Genomic DNA, 21,206 nt, shown 5'->3' on the forward strand with positions numbered 1-21,206 from the left:
ACATTGCATGTTCATGATCACTGAAATGTACTGAAATGTGTCCCTGTGAGGAAGAATAACAAGTATCAAGTATCGGGGTGTTTGTGTATCCCTCCCAAACACATCAACACCCACGTACATAATCCACAATTAGTTACAAAAACAAACAGCAAAGAGAGGAAAGATCTTTTTAATATTACATTAAATAGGACGTGTGAAGTTTGAATGGCAGCAGCTACAAACCAATAATATCAATGGCAAAACAGCATTTTCTTTTGTATATTTTCTTTTGAGTAATAAGGATCAATATCCAAAAGAAAGGATGGCGGTTGCCACGCCAACAGTGAACAATAGCCAGTGATACACAGGACAACCTTTTGGGTAGTGTCCATGCTGTTTTTTTCACTGAACTGCTGCCACAACTGGATGTTATGCAGTGCAGTTTCAGGGTCATTATCGTCCATCTGTAACAATCATTTTCAACAGCGCTGTATGGGCGGATGTCCTGGCAAGAAAACATAGTTTATTACTTCTGTTATTACCTTTGGCCATGTTGAGGAGTTGACGGTCTGTGTGGAGTTGCTAATTCTAGCATCGTTAACTTGCCTCAGACTGACCTCTCCTGTTTGGGATTTTTTTTTTTTAATAAGAAGAGTGGTGGGTCCTGGCTCTACATACAGTGCTTTCTGTTATTAAGGAAGTTTATAGTACCTTGTATTTAGGACAGGGAATTTAGGTTGACTGATTTACTGGTGTCAGTGTCTGACTCCTGATCACGTGTGATGCAAAAAAAAAAAGAAAGAAAAAACTCCCATTTTGCATCATTCAGTGTAGATCTTTTCAAGGATTGTTGTTTGCGCGTTGCTGTGACTAAGATGTAGCTTATGTGTGTTGTGTGTCTGAGGAGGTGTGTAAATATCATGACAGCTGCAGAGTGAGGAGCAGGAACCACTGGAGGGGCCTGGGCCCTGACAGAGTGAGGCAGGACTGTGGTGACAGTGAAGAGGATTCACAGCGATGGCTGACCCCCCTGTTTCTGACCTTTAGTTCGAGAAGCTGCAAGGACACCTCATTCTTTGTTCTTGGTTTCTTTATCCCAGTCTCGGCTTGGTATTAACGCTCTGTTTGACCAATTATTCTGAGTCAGAGAGGAAGCTGTTGTCTTGGGTCATTACCTGGGATGATTCCGTTTTAGAGATGACTTTGGGTACAGTATGATTCACTGCTTCCATCCATTTAAGCCCCCCCTTAAGTTTTTCCTGCTCTTGTCATTTGGTTTGTAGCTAAATTGGTAACAGATGAATCAGTCGGTTTCTGTCAATGTTTAAGCCTAGCTAATGGCTTATGTACTTAGCTGTTGTCTGTGCTGATGGTTATGTATATTTTCTTCCATTTTGTTCATTACTGTTTTTCATTAGACCTGCCATTTAATGTTTTCATGCTCTTTGTGCTTGTGTTTTTATGTTCCTTGTCTTTGATGGTGTTTAGGTCTGTGTTTGTAACCTGACAGACTGTAAGTGATAAAAACACTTTTGAGAAAGAATCGAAGAGCTGTTAGTAGAAATGGTCCATAGGCAGTTATTTTTCAGATTATCACTCCTTCGTACAGACTTCTTGCTGTGAGGTTTTTCTGTTAGGACGTTTTCTATTCTGATGTTCTTATATGAACATAATCATATTGGTTTAAAGTATTTTATGACGTGAGCTGAGATTTAAAGAAAGAGAAACCTAATGTTTAATCTGGTCGTGTGTGAGAACACTCAGCATTAAATAGTAACAACACAAATTGAACAGGGAGCACACAGCCATGAGTGTGTGGTCTGCTTGTGGCTACGAGCCATGCGTGGGCTAATGTTACTGTGGGATAGTGAGACCTCACTCCAGACTCAGCCGTCTTTAGTGCTGGCCCTGTATGCTATAGCCAGACACAGGAGACAGGGCCCTGGACATGTGCCAGAGGGCCTGAGATGTTGTGACAAAAATGCAACCCACTCTGCTTGTCTCCTGGTCAGCCACTGAATCATCTGAGAAGATGGGGGTGAGCCCACTATTTGTCAGCTATTGTGAGGAGGTGGACAGTGTGTGACTCAGCAGTGTTTAGAATACTTTCTTCTGTGCAAGGGTGACAAACCATATATGTGTGTGTGTCTGTGTAAGGAGAAAATTAACAGAATGTTCTGTTTCTTTTTCTTTTTTTCATTTAATATAATTGTAAAGTGATTTTTTTATTGTAAATCTTAACAAAAAATAATTATAAAATCATTTTTATAGCACAATCACTTAATTACTTTCTTCCACTAAACAAATGACAGTTGTATTCTTCATTTCATATATAAAATCTGAAATCATAATTTCCTCATCAGCATTTTCCTGCTGACTCTGTTTGGCTGGGTGAAGGGTCAAAAGTCTATGGACAAGAGTAAAACCTAAATTTTAATGTGTTGGGAGTCCAGAAGGAGCACATAAGAGTTCATTAAAAATGGCCAAATGGAACCCAAGGACAACTCTGACAGAAGTACAAAGTGCCTTCACTGTGATGAGAAATTGCTCTGGAAGGGCTACACTCAGTGCAGCACTTCACAAGTCTGGCCTATGTGGTAGAGGAGCCAGATGGAAAGCACTCCTGAAGAGAAAAAAAAAAGCACATGACAGCATGCCTGGATTTTGCAGAAATTCATGTGAAATTTTCAGAGGGCACGAGCCAAAAGATAATGTGGTCTGATTTAACAAAAATGAATAGTTCAACTGTAGTGGAGATCTCTGTAACAGGACGACCACATCCTATCTATCATCTGACACCAGCTCCACTGTGAATTGTGACAATGGCAGTGTCAGACTGTAGGGTACTGTTTGATATTTTTTTATTTTTTTTTTTTAGAGATGTTAAAGAGAGCAAAGACCGGAGCCAAATATCGTCTTGGGTAATATCCTCTCTTATTTACATGGGTGCTGATTTGACATTTAGCAGGACAATAATCCTAACCATGCACCCAGACTGTACGAGCTTAAATAACATTTTGTGGTTGCTCTGATAAATACATATAACAGATCAAATCCTCTGTGAGTAAATATTGCTAAGAGGACAATGAATATTTACAAGGATGTGCTACAGCATGAACATCTCTTGGAAAGATTTTTTTTCTTGCCTGTTTCTATCTGACTAGCCCATCATGCAACGTTACCCAGGGAATCTGGAGGGTGGAGGATCATCAAATTGCCTTGAATTACCATTGCACACGTAAGCGTATGCCATCAGCTGCAGGGACAGTGTGTTAGTGCCTGGCTAGTTCCGACACTGGCAGAATTTTCCCTGTGTCATTTGGCTCCTGTTTCCTGTCCACTCAGCTGCTATGTCACATCAACGCACAGTAAACAATTAAGAGGAACAAATAGTGAGAAACCTGGTCTCTGAGTCACCAACGGCTGAGAAACGTCAGAGCTAACAGCCATGAACGCACAGAGCAGGCCCATTCTCCTGGGTAATAAAACACAGCAGTGGCCACCTGTGTGACAGTGTGTGCAAATTGATCCACACTATCTTTGCATAGGGCTCCTACATGGACGTAAATCTTTACAGTGGTGGGAACAAGATATATTGTTTAACTTTCGAAACATACTGCTGTGTAAATCTCTGGCAGTGTACAGTTCTTGTTCACTTAGTGTATGTTTTCTTCCATTTAGTTTAGTTTAGTTTAGTTTAAAAAAAGATCATCCGTGTTGAATGTGAATGTGACCAGGAAACCATCGCACATTGCAGTGCTTAGTCATCTGTGTGAAAAGTAACCTTTGCAGTATCCTAGCACTGTTTCAGAGTCTATCCACTTCCAAATGAAGTCATCATACAGTTGGTCTGTGTGAGTGTGGGGGAGGTTCTTCTAAAATCATGCTATGTCGTGCTTCAAAAAAGTTGAACCCGGTTCAGCGTTTGCTACAACGCAGTTTGATGTCATCCAGAAAGGCGCAGCGTTGGCCAGTCACATACAGTATATTCAAGTGGACTTAACAGATTGTATCTCGCCACTACATGAAATGACACACCTCCACCAACACAGGCCCTTGCGTTGTTTTAATGCAGGGTAAATGTCTGTCTGATTGCAGCCTAAGGGTAAATGTGACTGACAGTTGCCTCAGGCAAGTAGAGTTCTCTGAAGAGGAACCTGACTAATCTAAAAAAAATTGTTAATATTTTACTGTCATTTTTTTTCCCAGCAATTGTAAAAATGTTTTTTTTTCTCAGTTTTTGTACTAGATATGTTGTAGACAATGTTTCTTAAAACCTGGGGAAACTACAGGTTATACCTCTGCTGAATGTCTGACATTGACGTAACATTATGAAGAAAGATGTTGAACTACAAACCTAAATAGTGAAGAGAATATTACCAGCATAAATGAATGAAAATGCCTAACAGTAGTAATCTGTCCATATTCTAAACCTAAAACACTTATCACATCACAATACGACACATTATTATGCTGTTGTAACTTTGAAAGGAAAAAAATCCAAACATTTTGGCCAAGACCTGATTTCAATTCCAGGTCGTTTATGCAAATTGTCCTAGCCTCCATTGGTGCAGTAAACATGTGGGGAATGACAGCAAGTAATTAAAAAAGGGTGCATGCTCATTCAGAAGCACTGTTTTGGGTTTGTTGTTTTGGTCGAGAGAAGTCAAAGGTATCATTTTTATTTTATTTAGTTCATTTATTTGTTGAGGCTGTTGAACGCTATTTCAACTGTCTACAGTTCAATGAATTGAATATCTAATGTGCCAGTGCTTTGCTGTGGTTTTCAGTCACTATCAAATTAGAGAGCAATTCTCCATAAATATTTTGTGGACAGACTGAAGTTTTGCTCTGCCAAAATAACATCTTAAAATTTCACATTTGATTGCAAAATGTATTTTAGATGTTTGGAAAAAAAACAAAAACCTCAAATCAGCCTGAAGGGGGCACTATCCAGATTTCACTTTGCCTCACTGTAGTGGGGGAAAAAAAAAATCCAGATCAACAGATTGTTGATTTGATCAAATCAGTACTTACGACTGTGCGCTGTGCAAAGTGTGATTCTTTTCTTAACATTCTTCTAAAATTAATTTTACTTCGTATTTCTCTTAAGTCATCTCACTTCATAAGCCTGTTGTACTTGTTGCCCTGACCATTTCTCCTTGTAGCAACATTTATCTAATTCCTTAAATAAAACCTTTTTCGTTTTACAGAGTAAAATGAAGCGGAGGTTTTCATTTTGTGGAGGATTTTGATGTTCCATTTGCACAGCAGTATTAGTGACGCGGAGTATCTGTTAACTTGGCACATGCTGATGAAGTGATCAACACTGTCGCTTTAAGGAATGATCCGTTTAGAATGAATGAGGACAGATGTTACAGAAGCAGCGAATACTTGCAAGCCCTGTTTATTGTGTCGCTGTACAAATAGTGCCTCTGTTTTGACTGTCAGTGGGATGCTTTGTGATCTTTGAAGACAGTAGAGAACTCGAGGCTGCAATTGTTGCCAGCAGTGGAGCTCTGCAATTGAACTCCCACAACCTCATCTCCTCTCACATCGATCGGAGTATTAAGAGACGGTGTATGGCATGTCGCTCTGTGAATGGGAGAGAGAGCCAGTAGAGACTATGAGGGGGAGGGAGAGAAGGGAGGGAGGGTGAGGGACTGTAGCGTAGTCGTGTATGTCAGCCTCAGAAGCTGCGTGGGTCGCTCAGCTCCCTCACGCCATTGTTGTTGTTGTGAAAAAAGGCTGAACAAAGGACTCCCCACGCTAAGGAACCCTTATACCTGTGCCGGCTCAGCTGTGCTATGATCACACCCTGATGGAATGCTATTGAAATTAACCATATTAAGGAGCATAGCAAGCATTAACTGAGCTGGCAACACTGTCAGTGACGGGGGCAAGGAGGAAACTGAATAGCAAACTGAGGCATCATCCAAAGTCCCTCTCATTTTTGGTCCCGTCTTCTTGGGTTTATCCGCCTCCTTTTCTGGAGAGTGGCGACTGCTGATAAGGTTTCAGTCTCTCCTCTGAAGGTTTGGCACGGACATCGCTGAGGCTTATTTGTTGAAGGGGTTGCTGTGGATACTGACGGTAGGGAGGCTGCACTGGAGCCAGAGGATAGAGTGAACGAGCCGCCTGCAGCACAGAGTGCTGCTATGGAGCAGATGAGGCTGAATCAGACGAAGCAAACATGAGATTCACGCCACACTTTTCGTGAAGGCTGCATCCAGTGCAAGAGACTCAGCCCCATCTGCTTAAATAGCTCCTTCTGCGCTCCACGCCTCTTGTCAGCTTCTTCCTGGATTTTGTGCAGGAGCTGATGGAAGTGGAAAGTGGAAAGGATCAGCTCAGCCAGATGTGTTAGCATCGCAGGTCATGTGATTTCTCATGAGGGCTGGGTGAAGTGGTGGAGGGTCTGGTAGACCCTGGAGCATCTTTTCCTTTCTCTGTGACTGCGTGAATAGCAACGCCTGAATGAGAAAAAGCAATGCGGGCAACAGTAAGTAGCAGTCAAATCTTTTGCAAGCATGATTTCCTTCCTTTTGATTTCATTAACATTCAGTGAATGTCACAATATAGATTTCAAACACAACTTCCAATGTAAAGATTCAACTGGAAAAGAGAGAAATCATCCTAAGAGGGGTGTTTTCTTCACACAGAAAGGGTTGGACAACAAACATATACATCCACCCGATTGTGAAATGCCTAGACTTTGATCCCCCACCCCCCACCACCACCATCACCACCATCATCTACACTTGCTGCTGACGCTGCTTGTGTGGGTGTGTATGAACATATGAGCTTCTGTGTGTGGCAGTCAAAGGGCTCTTTCCTCTCCCCGCTGAGCACATGAATGGGAGCAGTGTCAGAGATGGAGGTGCTGATGATTTCTGTGCTTGAAGAGAACCATAGCCAAAGCCCTTTGCCAGGGGAGTGTAGATTCTATGACAGCGACTTCCACAAGAGTGAGGTAACTAGCGCCCACACACAGTGCCGGACAACAAAAGCCTAGTTATGTGTGTTCTTTTGACATTTATAGAGATAAGTTAAGGCAGTGATGGCTTGGAGATGATTTGAAGGGCAAAGTTTCAGGTTATCTTAATTTTATCAATGCAATCTGACCTGTTGATTAAGTGAATGAAGAAAATGTGTTTGTCTTCTGTTAATAATGGTAATAATGTTATTTACCTTTTGTAAATAACATTGTCAGAGATGTTGAAACGGTTTGAAAAGTTGGTTTCTCCTGCAAAGATGCACCTTTTTCATGAGGCTTCTTGTTCAATTCTGACGCTCAAGTCTGTTGTAATGACACAAGAAGCATGACTCAGTGTAGGGTAGCAGTGTGTACCTGATATTTCCAGCAGTCATGATGAACCCTGTGAATGATGCGGGATAAAAATAGTTCAAAATTGTTAGGTTAATGGTTACAGCTTCAAAAAATGCGTCGAAAGCCTGATAACTAAAAAGTAGGACAGTTTTTTCTGTACATTAGTACCATGTATGGGCAGAAACAGTTCAGTTACAAATCATGATTCCTCCACAGTCAATACAAGACATAGAGGCTAATTGTTACTGATTATTTTAGTTTTTAATATGTTAAAAGAGGGTTGAAATAACAATCACATCATTTGCTGTCTGGCTTTTTACATGTTTCATCTGTAAGCAACATCTGTCCAATGTTCCTGAAATATACAGATTATTCTTGTTTTTATGTCTAGTGACACTGAGTTTGCATATATTCCCAGAATTGGGAAAGATAAAGGTGAACTTACATTGCATCAACACAGACTCTGAGAGTTATTAAGCACAAGTTAAAATTTCTACCGTGTCATCGAATTAATTAAAAAATGGTGCAGCTGTTTAAATATAGTGTTGTGGGGTTATTTTTTTAATCATTAACCATGATTAGCTGTAGGGAGGGGTTGCATGCCAAGCTAATATTTTTCTGTTTGCCATGTTGCTGCAGTTACTGGTTTATTTAAGTTGTCTGTGTAGTCTGTAACAGGATTTGTACGACCAAAATGAATTCATAATAGATATTTAATTTAAACCTCTGTGACAGTGAGAGTTGATGTAGATGTTACATCAGACACCCCCTCTCACACGTACGTACTATACTATTCATGAATTCAGTTACACAGGTATGGCAGTGGTTGTTGTTTAGTCTCCCATATGAGAAAAAAAATAATCTTTTGAAAAATCTTTTTTGGAGGTCTGATACCTGTTTAACCCCCTTTGAGGCTCCTTCTTGGCACTGTGAGACAGATTTGTACTCAACAGCCAATCAGGGCATCACACTGTGGTCCCCTTTTAATCCCAGCGCGTACACTGCTTGTTTCCCCTTTTCGCTCAGCTACTCTGATGGATTTCTCCTACGAAGAGTCTGCCACCCTCTGGTGTTACTGGATGTCAGTGCTGAAGACCTAAACCTGCCCAAACTGCACCTCACCTCTGGTCACCTGTGACGACCACAATGACTGCTTTTGGTGCCTCGGCTGGTGCCACCAGTCCGAAGCTGAAAACTCAACTTAGATAGTCAAATAAAACGTATCTTTGTTTCTCTACAGGTAATCCTGGTGCAGGTAAACCCAGGTGAGGCCTTCACTATTCGACGAGAGGATGGTCAGTTTCAGTGTATCACAGGTAAGATGGCTTTCAGTCTGACTCTGTATTTGAATGTTCGTTTTCTAATAGGGCTGTCACTTTTTTTGGCGATTTAGACATTCATTAGAATGTGATGGAAAAACGTAATATCCAAACTGTAATCACCTGTTCTAATTTACAGTTTGCAGTATATAAATGCAGCGGACTGTTTGAAATAGTTTGCCTTGTGATCCAGCAGGGGGCACAACTGTACGTCCCTTTTCTCATGCTAGCTTGCTCGTCTTGGCTTCCTCCGATGTTGAATTGTGTTTTTTCAAGTGAAGGAGTCACAGTGCATGCAACAACAAATGAACAGTGAAAAGCGCTTTCTGATGGAGCCAATCACAAAGACTTTGTGGTCGAGCGGCAGATGAACATGAGCGAAGCAAGGTTGGAGAGAGCCAGACTCTATATGGAAAAAAGTACAGCTTGAGAGATTATGTAACTATATATAAGTGGATTGGTATATTTTAACAAAATTGAGCTTCTGCAAAAAGCTATAAAATGCTGCTAAACCCAAGACAATATACCATCACCTTAATTCTTGAGGGTTTTTTTTTTTAAACGGTAACTGTGATGTTATTTTTTTATTGCTTTTTATTACAACACTTTCAAAAACACCAGTAATTTTTCCCCTCAGCTAGTCTGTCTTTAATTTGACAGATGATAAAATGAACTGTGGACCGATAGACTATCATTATGTAAAATAAACATATGGCACAATTACTGTGTGTTGGTAGAGGAGTTAGGGCAGAACGGTGGCGTCGGAGTAAGATGAGTTACACACTCTTATTTGTCCTGATGTCTGTCATTTCCTTTTCCTCAGTTGTTAGTGATTGTGTTGGCTTTGTGACAGCAACAATGAAGTCTGGCTCCAACACGTCCCTGACATTGTGAATGGAAGACAGCTGGAGTAGTTGTGGGGAGGTAGAACTGTGGGCCCTTAATTGTAAACGATTATGATCAAATGTAGTTGCCCAGGAAAACATTGATCTGAAAATGATTTGCTTTGTTTATGGCTTGCTCCACGGACACCCCTCCATGTACTGACATTTCTGTGAGCTCACAGCCACTTTTTTTTTCTCTTACATTTTCCATTTAGTTTGATAAAGAAAAATAAAGGATGTCAAAATAATAACGGTTTGAGTGAATAATGCTTGCTACCCTTTGAGACCACAGCAGGCAGGCACTCGACATTTTAGCATAAATCTAATGGCCCATGTATAGCTGAGTACTTACTATCCCACTGCTGAAAGACAGAGAAAAGTATTTCTTGTCCCTAGCCTTTCACTAGGCCTTGTAACATAAATGAATAACAATGGGGACAATAAGTCTGTGCAGTGGGCCTCAGGCAGCCAGGTTTAGATGACAAAGGAGGAAAAGCAGCGATAAGAAGTGATGCTGCCCAGCCAGGAAGCCATCATACAGTTTGCTCACGCAGTGGCTCTTCCCCATACTCCTGTCTGACTGAGCTCCCACACTGGCCCCCCATTACGAGCTGAGTAAACCTTCCTAATAGGGAGTGAGCATACATAGTCTCTCCATCAGAGGAGAAACAAAGAGCTGAGAGGTGCCACATAGATCAGTGTGACTGCTACTAACTGGCCTGTCACAGGGTGCGCTCATCTCTCTGTGACGTGAATAGAGGGATGACTCACCGCTTGCGGTGCAAGGAGGGAGGAAGATGACTGTGTGTGTGTGTGTGTACGGGCATGCATGCATGTTTGCGCATGTGGTTGGTTGGTTTGATTTCTTGTGTGTTTACAACAACAGACTATCCCTGTTCACTTAAGAGTCTGTTCTGCATATGCATGCTTCACCTTTAACCGTAGTATGTACTGACGAGGGACGGCGTGACACAGTTACAAAGCCAGGAGGATCTGGTTTACATGTATTTTTCTGGACTTGCTCCATCCCACACCAATTTGTGTATTCAGTCATGTATTTTTAGCAGCTGGATGTGCGTAATTGCTACGTGTTAGTGCATGACAGCCTGATTAATACAAACAGACATTCTTCCAAAATGCAGTATATAGCAGGCATTTGCCTTTTTTTTTAATCTGCCGTGTAGGAGGGGCCTTCAGGGAGGGTGGCTAATTAGAGTGGCCATTTAGCGTCTTCCTGCTCTCTGTCCTCCTTGCCATAAGGGGAGTTCTGTATGCGAGTGGACATGCCCTCATAGTCTCAACCAGGACCCTCAGAGCTCCTTCAAAGTCAGCCTTTCTCAGTATCTGCCACTGTACATTTGAAGGCTGTATCACTGACACCAAGTGATAGGCCACCTGATAAGCTTGGTCACTGATGAGGCAAGTCAGCATCAGGACCATTGGGTTGATTAGATCCTCTTCTTTATCTGACTTAGCCCGCCGGTGATTCACATCACTTCGGATGATTCAGTCTCTGGTTGATGGCTGAAAGCACTGTCTGGTTCCACTGGGCTTATTGAGCCTGATAGAGATGTGCCTTCTCCCACAAAAGCCAAGACAGTCATTCTGGCATCTCAACAGGGAGCTAAAAAGAGTGTGTGTGTGTGTCTGTCTGCACATTAGTATGTGCATGCATACACCTGGCTCAGTTTGTAGCCATGCTGCCCATGTCCTCTACCTTTTCTCTCAGAGATAGATAGTGGTAGGTCAGCTGGCCCATCTGTCTACTTGTCTCTTATCTCTAATGCCTTAGCTGTGAAACACCTCATGTCATTCCTGATGGTGCTGCAGATGTGCTTAGTGTGTTTTCCATCAGCGAGACTTGAGGCTGTCATGTCCCCTGTGCCTGAAACTGAGCTGCCGGGATGTGCACTGTTGAACAACTGATTTGAGACTGTGTGGTGACGGTGTATCCATACTGTCAATACGCTGGTATAGTCTGACTTAAGAGAAATTCCACAACACAAATTCATATTATTGCACTCGCTTTTACACAGGATAAGAGCCACCAACAGTTGTTTAACAAATGAACAAACAGATATTAAGAGAAGTTAATTCTCACTTCAGCCCAGCGGGCCAAACTCAACGTGAAGTGGGTGAGTTAGACACAGCCCCCGACCCAAACAGTTTTAATGGACTGTACTGGAGAGTGCTGTATCTTTATTGGAAATATTTTCTTCACAATTCTCAATAGGTGTAGTGAAGTGACTGGAAAAATCTAGATGATAGTCTTTTGTAATTAGTGGAGGTGAAGAAGTCTTAATTCTTACTAAAGACAAAGATTCAGAACACGTTCAAGATGCTAAATCTCCCCTGCCTGAGACATTCTGTGCCAGAATGCATTTGGCACACTGTCTTTTGGATAAATTATATGATCTGTAAATGCTATATTGCCAGAAGAGCAGAAATCCAGGAAGGACTTTAAACTTGGTTTCCAAGTTATTCCAAGCGAAATAGTTGGATTTAAGGTGGGTAAACATCAGTAGAAAATATCAGCAGCTTCACTAGAAGAAATATCAATATCAGCTTCCCAGAACCATATCTTTCCTTTATTCATCCATTTACTATTGTAGCTGTTGAGTGGGTAGCAGTGACTCATAACCATCATGGAACAGTAGGCTTGCACTGGGGGGCTAGTGGCACAATTATTGTGTTTCCAGTCATCAGTCTATCATTTTAGCTGGGAATACAGAATTTAAAATCGCAAAGGTTTACATGATTATATCCTTTAAGATTAAAACTATATTCACAATTATGGTATGGCTGCGCCTCACCCCCAGCACCCTCTCCCACACAAAACTCATCACATATGGTTCTCATAATTGGGCTGCAAACATCAGACACATTAGCCACATTAGCACATTATTTTTATACTCACCACCTCCCCCACCTAACTCCAAGGACATATACACAAACATGTGAGTGTGGACGCACACACAAGTGTGGTTCATTCACAGCTTCTGCAGTGAGTAGTTCTAAGAATGACTGAGCTTGTGACTCATTCTCCCATTGCTGCATTGATACCAAGGGAGAGGGAGAAAGGGTAAAGAGGATGATGGAAGATAATGAGAGGAAGGGTTGTTCCAAAAAAAAAAAAAAAACCTTTTGTTTTTTTTCTAATTTTAGTCAGGGGTGGGATGTTCAGAGTGGGGTGATTTCATGTCCACTCAGCTGTTTTTGTATTTGTTAAATGATCAGCATCACTGGGTTTGTGAGGTTAGCTTCTTGTTACAGGAGGAGACAGTGGTTTTAGAGTGGAATCATCATATCCTGAACAGAGCCAAATAATTCATTATTGAAAAAAAAAAAAAAAAAAAAAAAATCCGGCCCCTGTGGTCATTGCCCTTCTCTCGTTCTGGGTTTGTCTGGCTGAGAGCAGCAGCAGCATGTGATGTTCTGTAATAAGCCCAGGCATGAAGGTTACTGATTCCCTCCCCTCCTGTAAACGTCACTCATGCCAGCGGGGTTGCAAGAACCATGCGGATGCCTTGAAATATCAGGAATTCAAACAATTTTCTACTAACACCTAAAAAAAGAAATAGCTGTTCTAATTAAACCATTCCATTGTTTACCGTGCAGCTTCCTTCCTTAGGCTCTGGTTTGCACACTGATCAACAGAGACTGCCCGTTTCCTCTTTTTCCTTTGGCTCTCCTCCTCTATCTGCCTGAATAGGTGGTGGTTGGATGCTCACAGGCATGTTTTGGAGTGGCCGCCTGGCTGTGGCTTCGTAATCTGCTAATAGAATGATACACTTATTGCAAATTGCTACCTTCTTAATTGATGGAAGACCTTTCCTGCATGCAAGAAGAATGTGCCATGCCATGCAAAAAGAGAGCCATTTGCCACAGTATCATCGCTAAAAAAATCAAGGTTAGGGTTTTATCTCACAATTAGTGCTTTTTTGTTTTATTGACAGTTCAGTACTTAGCCTCTTTCCCTTTCTTGGTTGTAATTATTAACCTCTTGTCAGTTAATCTGCCCGGCTTCCCTTGCCCATGCTCTTTCTCATCTTTATTTGTGGACTGAGACAATTTATTAGCTCTGATTAATAATCAAGCCCGCTCCATCTTTATAGGCTCACAGTTCATCATGTTGCCACTGAGAGCTTATTGAGAGCTCCCACATGAAACCACACTGGCTCTCTTTCTACCTGTCTCACTCTTGCCATCTCCTTTCTTTGTTTTTACACCCCTGCTTTAACCCAGCTGGCCTCTATCTGGCTTGTCTTCTCTGCCTCTTTTTATTCTCTGTATCTAATCGAGGGTTCATTTGTACATCCGATTAAACCTGACAGTTTGCTTGGACTGTTAAGGTTATTTCAGAGCCACGTCTGCCAAGTTTCCTCTGTTTGCCTTAGGTATGCCTTAGAAGACCTTTGTGAAGTCCCACTTGAGTTTGTTTGTTATGATCTCTATCCATTTTCAGACAAGAGGAAACAGGTGGGTGCTCTAAGTGGTCTTGCCACCTTTGCGCATCTGTGTATGTGCAAGTATGTGTGTGGACGTATGTCCAGCCTTTTCATAAGTCTGCCTCTGCTTTTTCATTTAACCTAAACAATTATCCACATCTCCCCGCCGTAACCTCCAGCCCCCTCTTGACTCAAACATGCTGCATCGGTTCAGATCCTGTCGGCTTGCAGCAGGAGGCAGCGAGGTGAACGCGGGTTATGTGATGTTGATGGGAGGTGATGGTGCTCCCAAAGTGTTACCTAGCCTCTGTTTACACTGCCAGAATCGGCAACATGTTTGTGGCTATTCTTGGCTCGGTGGCAGCCTGCCGTTTTGTGGAGGAGGGCTGATGTTTTTCCCGTGGCTGCTTCCTCTGGAAGGCTGGCACTCCAAGGCCACGTCAGCACAACCAGTGCTCCAGTTGACTCAGGGGGGAAGGGAAGGGAGGGGGAGGGGGATGTGGCCTTTTCTATCTGATCTCTGTCAGCACTCGTGCGTCAGTCTGATGTAAAAGAGAGCCCCCCCCATTCTCCACCCTACCTCTCTCCTCTCTTTTCCTCTCACTCTCTCTCTCAGATGTGTGTGTGTGTGTGTGTGACCTCCCTCACCCTGAGCTTTCTGCTGGTCCTCTTCTCACCACACTCTCCAATGCGGCACATACACAAAGTCTTTTGCTGTAAATGGGAAAAACAGTGGCATATAGAATGCTAATATGATTCATCATATTTCCTGTTAGTCAGCATCAGCGACACTAACTGGACGTGCCGTAATCAGTCATCACACAGGTGCACAGCGGCACCTGGCATAAGCACAACATAATTTATTGGTCTTAAAAGTGAGTGGAGTTAACAGTACACAACTTTGAACTCCCACTCAAATGTTATTGTAATCCGAAATCAATGGGGGCTGAGCCAGCGTGGCTGCCTTCATTCAACCTGAGCTCTCCCATGCTCCCTGAATGGTGATTTTTGAAAAGGTTGGGAAATTCACCGCTAGGTAGGGAAATGACTCACTCCTTATCACTATGCTGGCTGCTTGCCCTTTTGATTTCAGTATAAGAGGCCTACCTGCTATCGGTTTTGTCCAGTGAAGTTTATTAGCCGGTAGACTAATGCAGTATGTTCCCAATGATTTTTATACCAACAGAAAGTCATAAATTGTGAGACCATCTGGCATCAGATTGTAACATTTAAAAGAAGTTTTAAGAAGAGTGCATCTTCTGTCCCACAGTACACGTTAAATAGAGCGTTCCAAAGACTGTTTTGAGAAATATCTATTTGGTTGATTTATTTTGAAATGTGCACATTGTTTTTATCAGTTTGAAATGTTATCCAGATTTTATATCTAACCCAAGCCTTTGCCAACCTGAAACCTGTTAACTTAAGTTTCCAAGACTTTTCAAAAACTAAAAATAATAGTATAATAATGATATCTTTACTTCTGCTTATAAATACTTTACACTGTAATGACAGAACATCATGTCAAACATTTCATCTCTTTTTACTTCAGGCCAGCTCTCTCAGACTAATTCACACTTGACCAGTGGAAACCAATGTACCATGAATCTAGAAAATAATAATTTATGGGCATGCACAGAGCCATGAAATGAGCAAGTGTGCTCAGAGCCAGTGATATGAGCATGGTACGGTACAAGTGCTGTTCAATTAGACAGGGCAGTAGCAAATTGAAAACATGTTACTTACTTTGCTGACATGTTGAATGTAAGCACCTGTCACCTGCAGCTCTTCATCTGCCAGTTCACTGTGACTGCTTCTTCTTCATCCCTGCCTTGAAATGTCTTTCTGCCTTGAAACTCGTCCTTTGATTAGAGCATAGAGAAATGTCCAGATCTCAATGTACTGATTTTTATTATTTTTTTTATTGAATAGCATTTAGTGCTAGCCTTGGAGACAAATTGTACTGTATTTCCTGTAACTCATACATAATGAATTTCACTGGTGGAAAATTTTTTATATTAAACAGTAGAAGTAAACTGTGTTTTGTTTACATCAGCAGAATTAAAACAGTTAATACAGCTTCAACAGGATGTAAGAGAACAGATGAGAAAACAGCGTGGCTGCGGAAAGTAAGAACAGGAAAGAGCAGAGTGGAAGACATCTGCAAGCCACAGACACTCTTACATTAGACAAGAGCTACAGAATTACTAAAAGCATTACACAGCAAAACAAGATGATTTGGCTGAGTGTGGAAACTGCCATTGTTTAGCTCTACAATACTGCTGGTCAGTATAGTTAAACCCTGTTTGCATCTTGGCTGGTGGGAATATTTTTCTCAATATTTGACAGCTTTAAAGCACTTAGGAATGCCAGGTTTGAATTTGAGTGCGGTGCATCATTGCTTTAACTAATAGACAAATTAGATATATTGCTTTGCAAACATAGACTGTCTCTGTTTTGAGCTGTTGAGTCCAGCAGTGAATTCTGGATCTGAGTTATTCTGTGTTGAGCTGTTTCTCTCCCCTGAGAGGTGGAGCCTGGACTTCAGCACCTGAGGGGGTGGTGCTAGGGTTTAGAAATGGGAGGTTTCAGTGTATCATTACACAGGCCAGCCTCTGTAGTCATGGGTCCATTGTGGCTGGTCCTTTAAAAGTACCTTCTCCCTGCTTACACCAGCTTTCACAAAATGAAGGAAAACTCTTCCTCAAGCAGGCTGCTGGGAGGTCAGTGCAGTGATCTATTTGCTCTGCTGCATGACATCTGGCGCTGGGGTCCTAGTGTTTATGTCTTCGGTTTGTAAGGAGAGAAATGTGCGAATGTGCAAACTTGGCACAGAGGTCCCTCTCTCTTTCTCTCTCCCAACCTTTCTGCTGAGCTGTCACTTCTCTGAGCTGAGCTAAGCCGCTGCACTGGCCCTTACAACAGAGCCACGCAGGAAACTTTGTTGTTTCTCAGCACTTTTGTAAAGTGGTCTTCTTGCATCTTGCCAGTATTCTAAAAAATGCATTTCTCTGCCTTTTGTTATTCATAGATATTTTAAAAAATTGAATAGTCATTGAAAATGCAGCTGGTGTGGGGATTTTCCCCCCTACAGAGATAACATTTTAGAATGGCTCTAGTGAAAACCTGCCAAGCATTGTTTGCTATTGGAGGCAAAATGGGAGGAGTTATTAGCTATTGTGCTTGTCTAGGGTTACACAAGTAAAAGCAAATTTATTATTTGCATAGAAGGTTTAAGGTGATTGACAGTTACTTTGAAAGCTTGAATGGACAGTACAGAATTACAAAAGCAAGAACATATCTGATCACCAGGTTTAAAATTCTGGGTCAGTTTTGGATCCTGTTAAGAGTCAGTTGCTGTACCAAACTGACCGAAACTGGCTTTTTTCTCTGAAATACTTGTAACTGATGGCTCTAACACAAAACCTGATGTAGCAGTTACCATTCAAGCAGCTACTATGTTGAGCCACAGTGAGGTTATCATTTACACAAAACTTTCTGATGTTGGTGTGAGCTTTAAAAATAGCTCAGTTTATATTTATGCATTTATATGTATGAGAGAGATATTTTTATACAAAAAATTGGGCTTTGTATGAAAAATGTTTTAGCTGTTGAGCTCAGACTAGGGCTTGAATGAATCGGGTCAGAGTGGGGCTGCAATTTCAGCTCTGTGCGCCACTGTGATACTCAACACATTTACCGCAGATGAAACACCCGTCTGCCCTGAGGGAGAGTGTTTGATCTTGCTTCTTACTTTTTCACAGGTCCTGCTCAGGTTCCCATGATGTCTCCAAATGGTTCAGTGCCTCCAATCTATGTGCCTCCTGGATACGTTTCACAGGTATTCATTCTATACTATTTCCAGTGCGGCGTTTTTGATTGGGATCTTGTCAAACTCAGGGCAGCTTTGATATCTGCTTTCTTTGCTCTTGTTTGCTTCTTCTTAGATCATAGAAGAGAACGGAGTGCGGCGGGTTCTGGTTTTACCTCAGCAGCCAGAGTTCCACCCAGGGGGGCACTCCCCTCTCCACCACCCTCCACCTCCACCCCATCCCCACCTGCCTGCCTTCATCCCACACCCTGCCATGATGCCCCCACCACCCCACCTGTACACAGGAATGGCGGGGGGCGTGGGCGACATGAGTTCTCAGTACATCTCCCAGTACCACCCAGCTCATATCTACTCAGAGCAGGGTGAGTTGGAGCTAGCAGAGTCTGGACTATATTGTTGTGTTAAGATGTTATTTATTTCTTCTCAACACTTTATTTGCACAGTCTAGTTAAACAATCAAGGCCTGAGTCAAACTGTTCAGTCTTTCAGTTTCTCAGTCTTAGGAGGTTTACTGCACTACCGCCGTTGTTTATTTGAATGTCTTTCTCATAGTAACCTGTGAGTTTACTGTTTTCAGCCTGCTTCTCTTGCTTTTTTGTAGTTTTGTGTGTTTAAGTACAAACTCACAAGTGTTGCTGTTTTCTTTCTTCAGTCTCTGCAGATTCTCACTCCCAACACGGACGCCCACCGTTTGTTCACAGAGACGACAGAACTAGCAAAACATATGAACGTCTGCAGAAGAAACTGAAGGAGCGTCAGGGAGGCGGAGGAGGCGGGCAGGTGAAGGACAGCCCTCCCCTTTCGCCACAGAAGACTTGCAGTAGCCCCCCGACAGTGGACATTCACAATGGCGTCGGAGGGAAAGGGCTGGAGGCGGAGCAGGGGCCGCTCAGCCATGCAGTGGCTGGCCCTGACAAGCAGGCAGGCAGGGGAAAAAATGGAGAGTCAGGAGGTAAGGAGGTTAAAGGGTAGAGGTTTGTCGAAATTTACAGTTGGGCTGACGCAAAGCATTTTCCGGATGTTAAGAGTGCGTTGTGTTGAGGTGCTGAGAATTGTGCCTCATTAGCTGCAGCAGCTGGTGGCAGCGAGGGATCAGCAGCATTATTCTTGATTACATGAACTCTGACTGCTCATTAATCATGGAGTTTAGCACTGCTTCACCAGTGACACCAGTGCATGATTAAGGAATTACTGTCAAATTTGAAAGTGGTGGAAAAAATTTCACCCTTTGACCACATGAAGAATTGCAGAAATCTAAGAACACTGAAATATGAGCAATCTACACTAAAATGTAATGGGGGGTGTTTTTTTACGAAAGCATACCATTATGTACCACATGTTTTTTTTTTTTTTAATCTTACTTCTGATCATTTTTAGAGAAGGGAGATGAAATTGTTTGTTGACTGTGGCTGCACGGTCCAGAAATGTTACCGCAGCATGATGGTGGTATTTTCTATCCATATTTATCTGTATGTCTCTCCTCAGAGCTGGACGAGGAAGCTCAGGCCCTGCAAGCACTATTGAGTACTATCAGTAAACCAGTGGTTAGTATTCACTTCTGCTATCTTTTTAATATAATTTGCATGATTTTATGTGACTATTAGCGCTGTGTTCATGAAAACTTGTAATGATGCAAATGTTTTGCATCATTAAACATTCTTTTAACATCCATGATGAATTCTTGCTGACATCTTGCTAATGGAGTCAGAGCTGCTGACTATCATCCATGTGGGGATTTCTATTCCCCAATGTGCCACTAGCACACCACTGTGCTAGCAGTTACTAAATGTTTAGAGTTTTGCTTTGAAAGAAGTACTGATTTTTAACTGAAGTAAGCTCTCACATCTTCATGGTACTGTACATGGTGGCACATAGACATCCTTTTACTTTGTCTTTAAATATAAGATTACATATTCGAGTTTTACTTAGATAGAAATATATACGTTTATGTAAAGGTCACATTTTATTCTCTGATCTAGCCCTTGAAAGAAAATGGTTTATTGGTACCAAGTTCAAAGCAGCATCACAGATAAATGAAGAGGAGAATTGCTCTTTTGCCAGCAGCTGGGAGGGAATCCGTAGAACTAGAAATAGAATTTCCTTGACCTCGTTTAATATGAGATTTGTCACACGCTGTCACTGAGGTCTGAACTCCTTGTAAAACTCACAAAACAAATCTATTAGAGAGTTGATGGATACAGTTAAGGGAGGATGTCTTATACAGAGAAGGCTTGCCTTTTTCCATCTCTGCTGCCACACTGTTTTGTTTAAGGACTGTGGAAAGTAAAGTAGTAAGGCCCACCTTACCAGGGCAGCAGCTCCTCCCCTCTCTCCAGGACAGAGGGGAGGAGGTGCAGACTTGACCTGATTGAGCTCTTCCACATGAGTCCCTCCTGCAGTGTAGCTCGGGCTATTTTTAAATCTCCTCAAAACAGAATTAAAAATTTTAGGATTGCACAGCACATCCCTACCAAGTGCAGAAAGAAACTGTCTCCCAAAGTGGCATGAGTGAATATATTGATCCCCCTCTTTTTTCTTCTACCAAGCAGGTTGGTTTTTGTGATGGTGTGGTGCAGTACTAATGACTAGATCTTGACCCTCTTTGGACTGTGACTGTTTTATGAATTTAGGAAGGTTCTGTGGTTAGAGGAATAAAAATACCGTGTCCTGGTTTGATGGTGTTATGTAGAGTTTATTGTGACCCATGAAACTTTCACGATAGGTGTCGGACATCCAGGCCAGAGGAGCAGTCGTGAGCTGGAGTGCACCCACCAGAACAGAGAGTGACAGCAGCGGCGTTGAGGACGACTGCAGCCCCCTGGAGCCCTTCAGCTATGAGGTCTCCGTCTCATTTAACGGCAAAGATGGGAAGTACAAGAGCATGTACTGGTGAGCACAAGCAGCAGGATCCCATGAGGCTCGACAACAACTGTTGTTAGAGATTTTACATGGACAGTTATTTGAGTCAACACTAAAGGATGTTTTTTTTCCCCTTCAACGCAGTGGGGAAGAACTAAGTGCTACTTTAGAAGACCTTCGACCAGCAACGGACTATCATGTCAGGTTGGCATTACCCTCCGACTGCTTTTGTTTTAACTACGGTGTTAATGCACAGAGGAACACTGTGTAACTTCTTTGTTCTCCTTTCCTCAGGGTCCAGGCCATGTGTAACTGTTTACAGGGAAACCCGTCGGAGGCTGTGAGCTTCACCACTTTAAGCTGTGAGCCCGATCCTCCCAACCCTCCCAGGAAGGCCAGCGGGACCAAGAATTCACTCGTACTCCAGTGGAAGGTAAAAACAGTTGGATGATTGATGGAGTTAGGGTTTAACAGAAAGCAGCGATTTACTGAAAATTTGAAACATACAGTAGATGGATCAAATATTTAGACCATGGTCTCTTTTGTGTGCTGTAAAAA

At 42.2% G+C, this 21,206-nt stretch overlaps 1 protein-coding gene across 1 annotated transcript in view; it reads left to right on the forward strand.

The window, feature by feature from the left end:
• The window catches only part of fndc3a (fibronectin type III domain containing 3A), a 40,514-nt gene that overhangs the window by 5,215 nt on the left and 14,093 nt on the right, over positions 1–21,206 (forward strand). Inside the window, exons 3-10 of the mRNA XM_041046021.1 lie at positions 8,550–8,625; positions 17,722–17,798; positions 17,905–18,151; positions 18,442–18,741; positions 19,275–19,333; positions 20,512–20,678; positions 20,793–20,852; positions 20,943–21,081. Of these exons, the coding sequence (XP_040901955.1) occupies positions 8,550–8,625; positions 17,722–17,798; positions 17,905–18,151; positions 18,442–18,741; positions 19,275–19,333; positions 20,512–20,678; positions 20,793–20,852; positions 20,943–21,081 (1,125 nt within the window). The remainder of the gene's footprint in view (positions 1–8,549; positions 8,626–17,721; positions 17,799–17,904; positions 18,152–18,441; positions 18,742–19,274; positions 19,334–20,511; positions 20,679–20,792; positions 20,853–20,942; positions 21,082–21,206) is intronic.

The sequence above is a fragment of the Toxotes jaculatrix genome, chromosome 9, assembly GCF_017976425.1.
Source record: "Toxotes jaculatrix isolate fToxJac2 chromosome 9, fToxJac2.pri, whole genome shotgun sequence".
Taxonomy (NCBI): Eukaryota; Metazoa; Chordata; class Actinopteri; family Toxotidae; genus Toxotes; species Toxotes jaculatrix.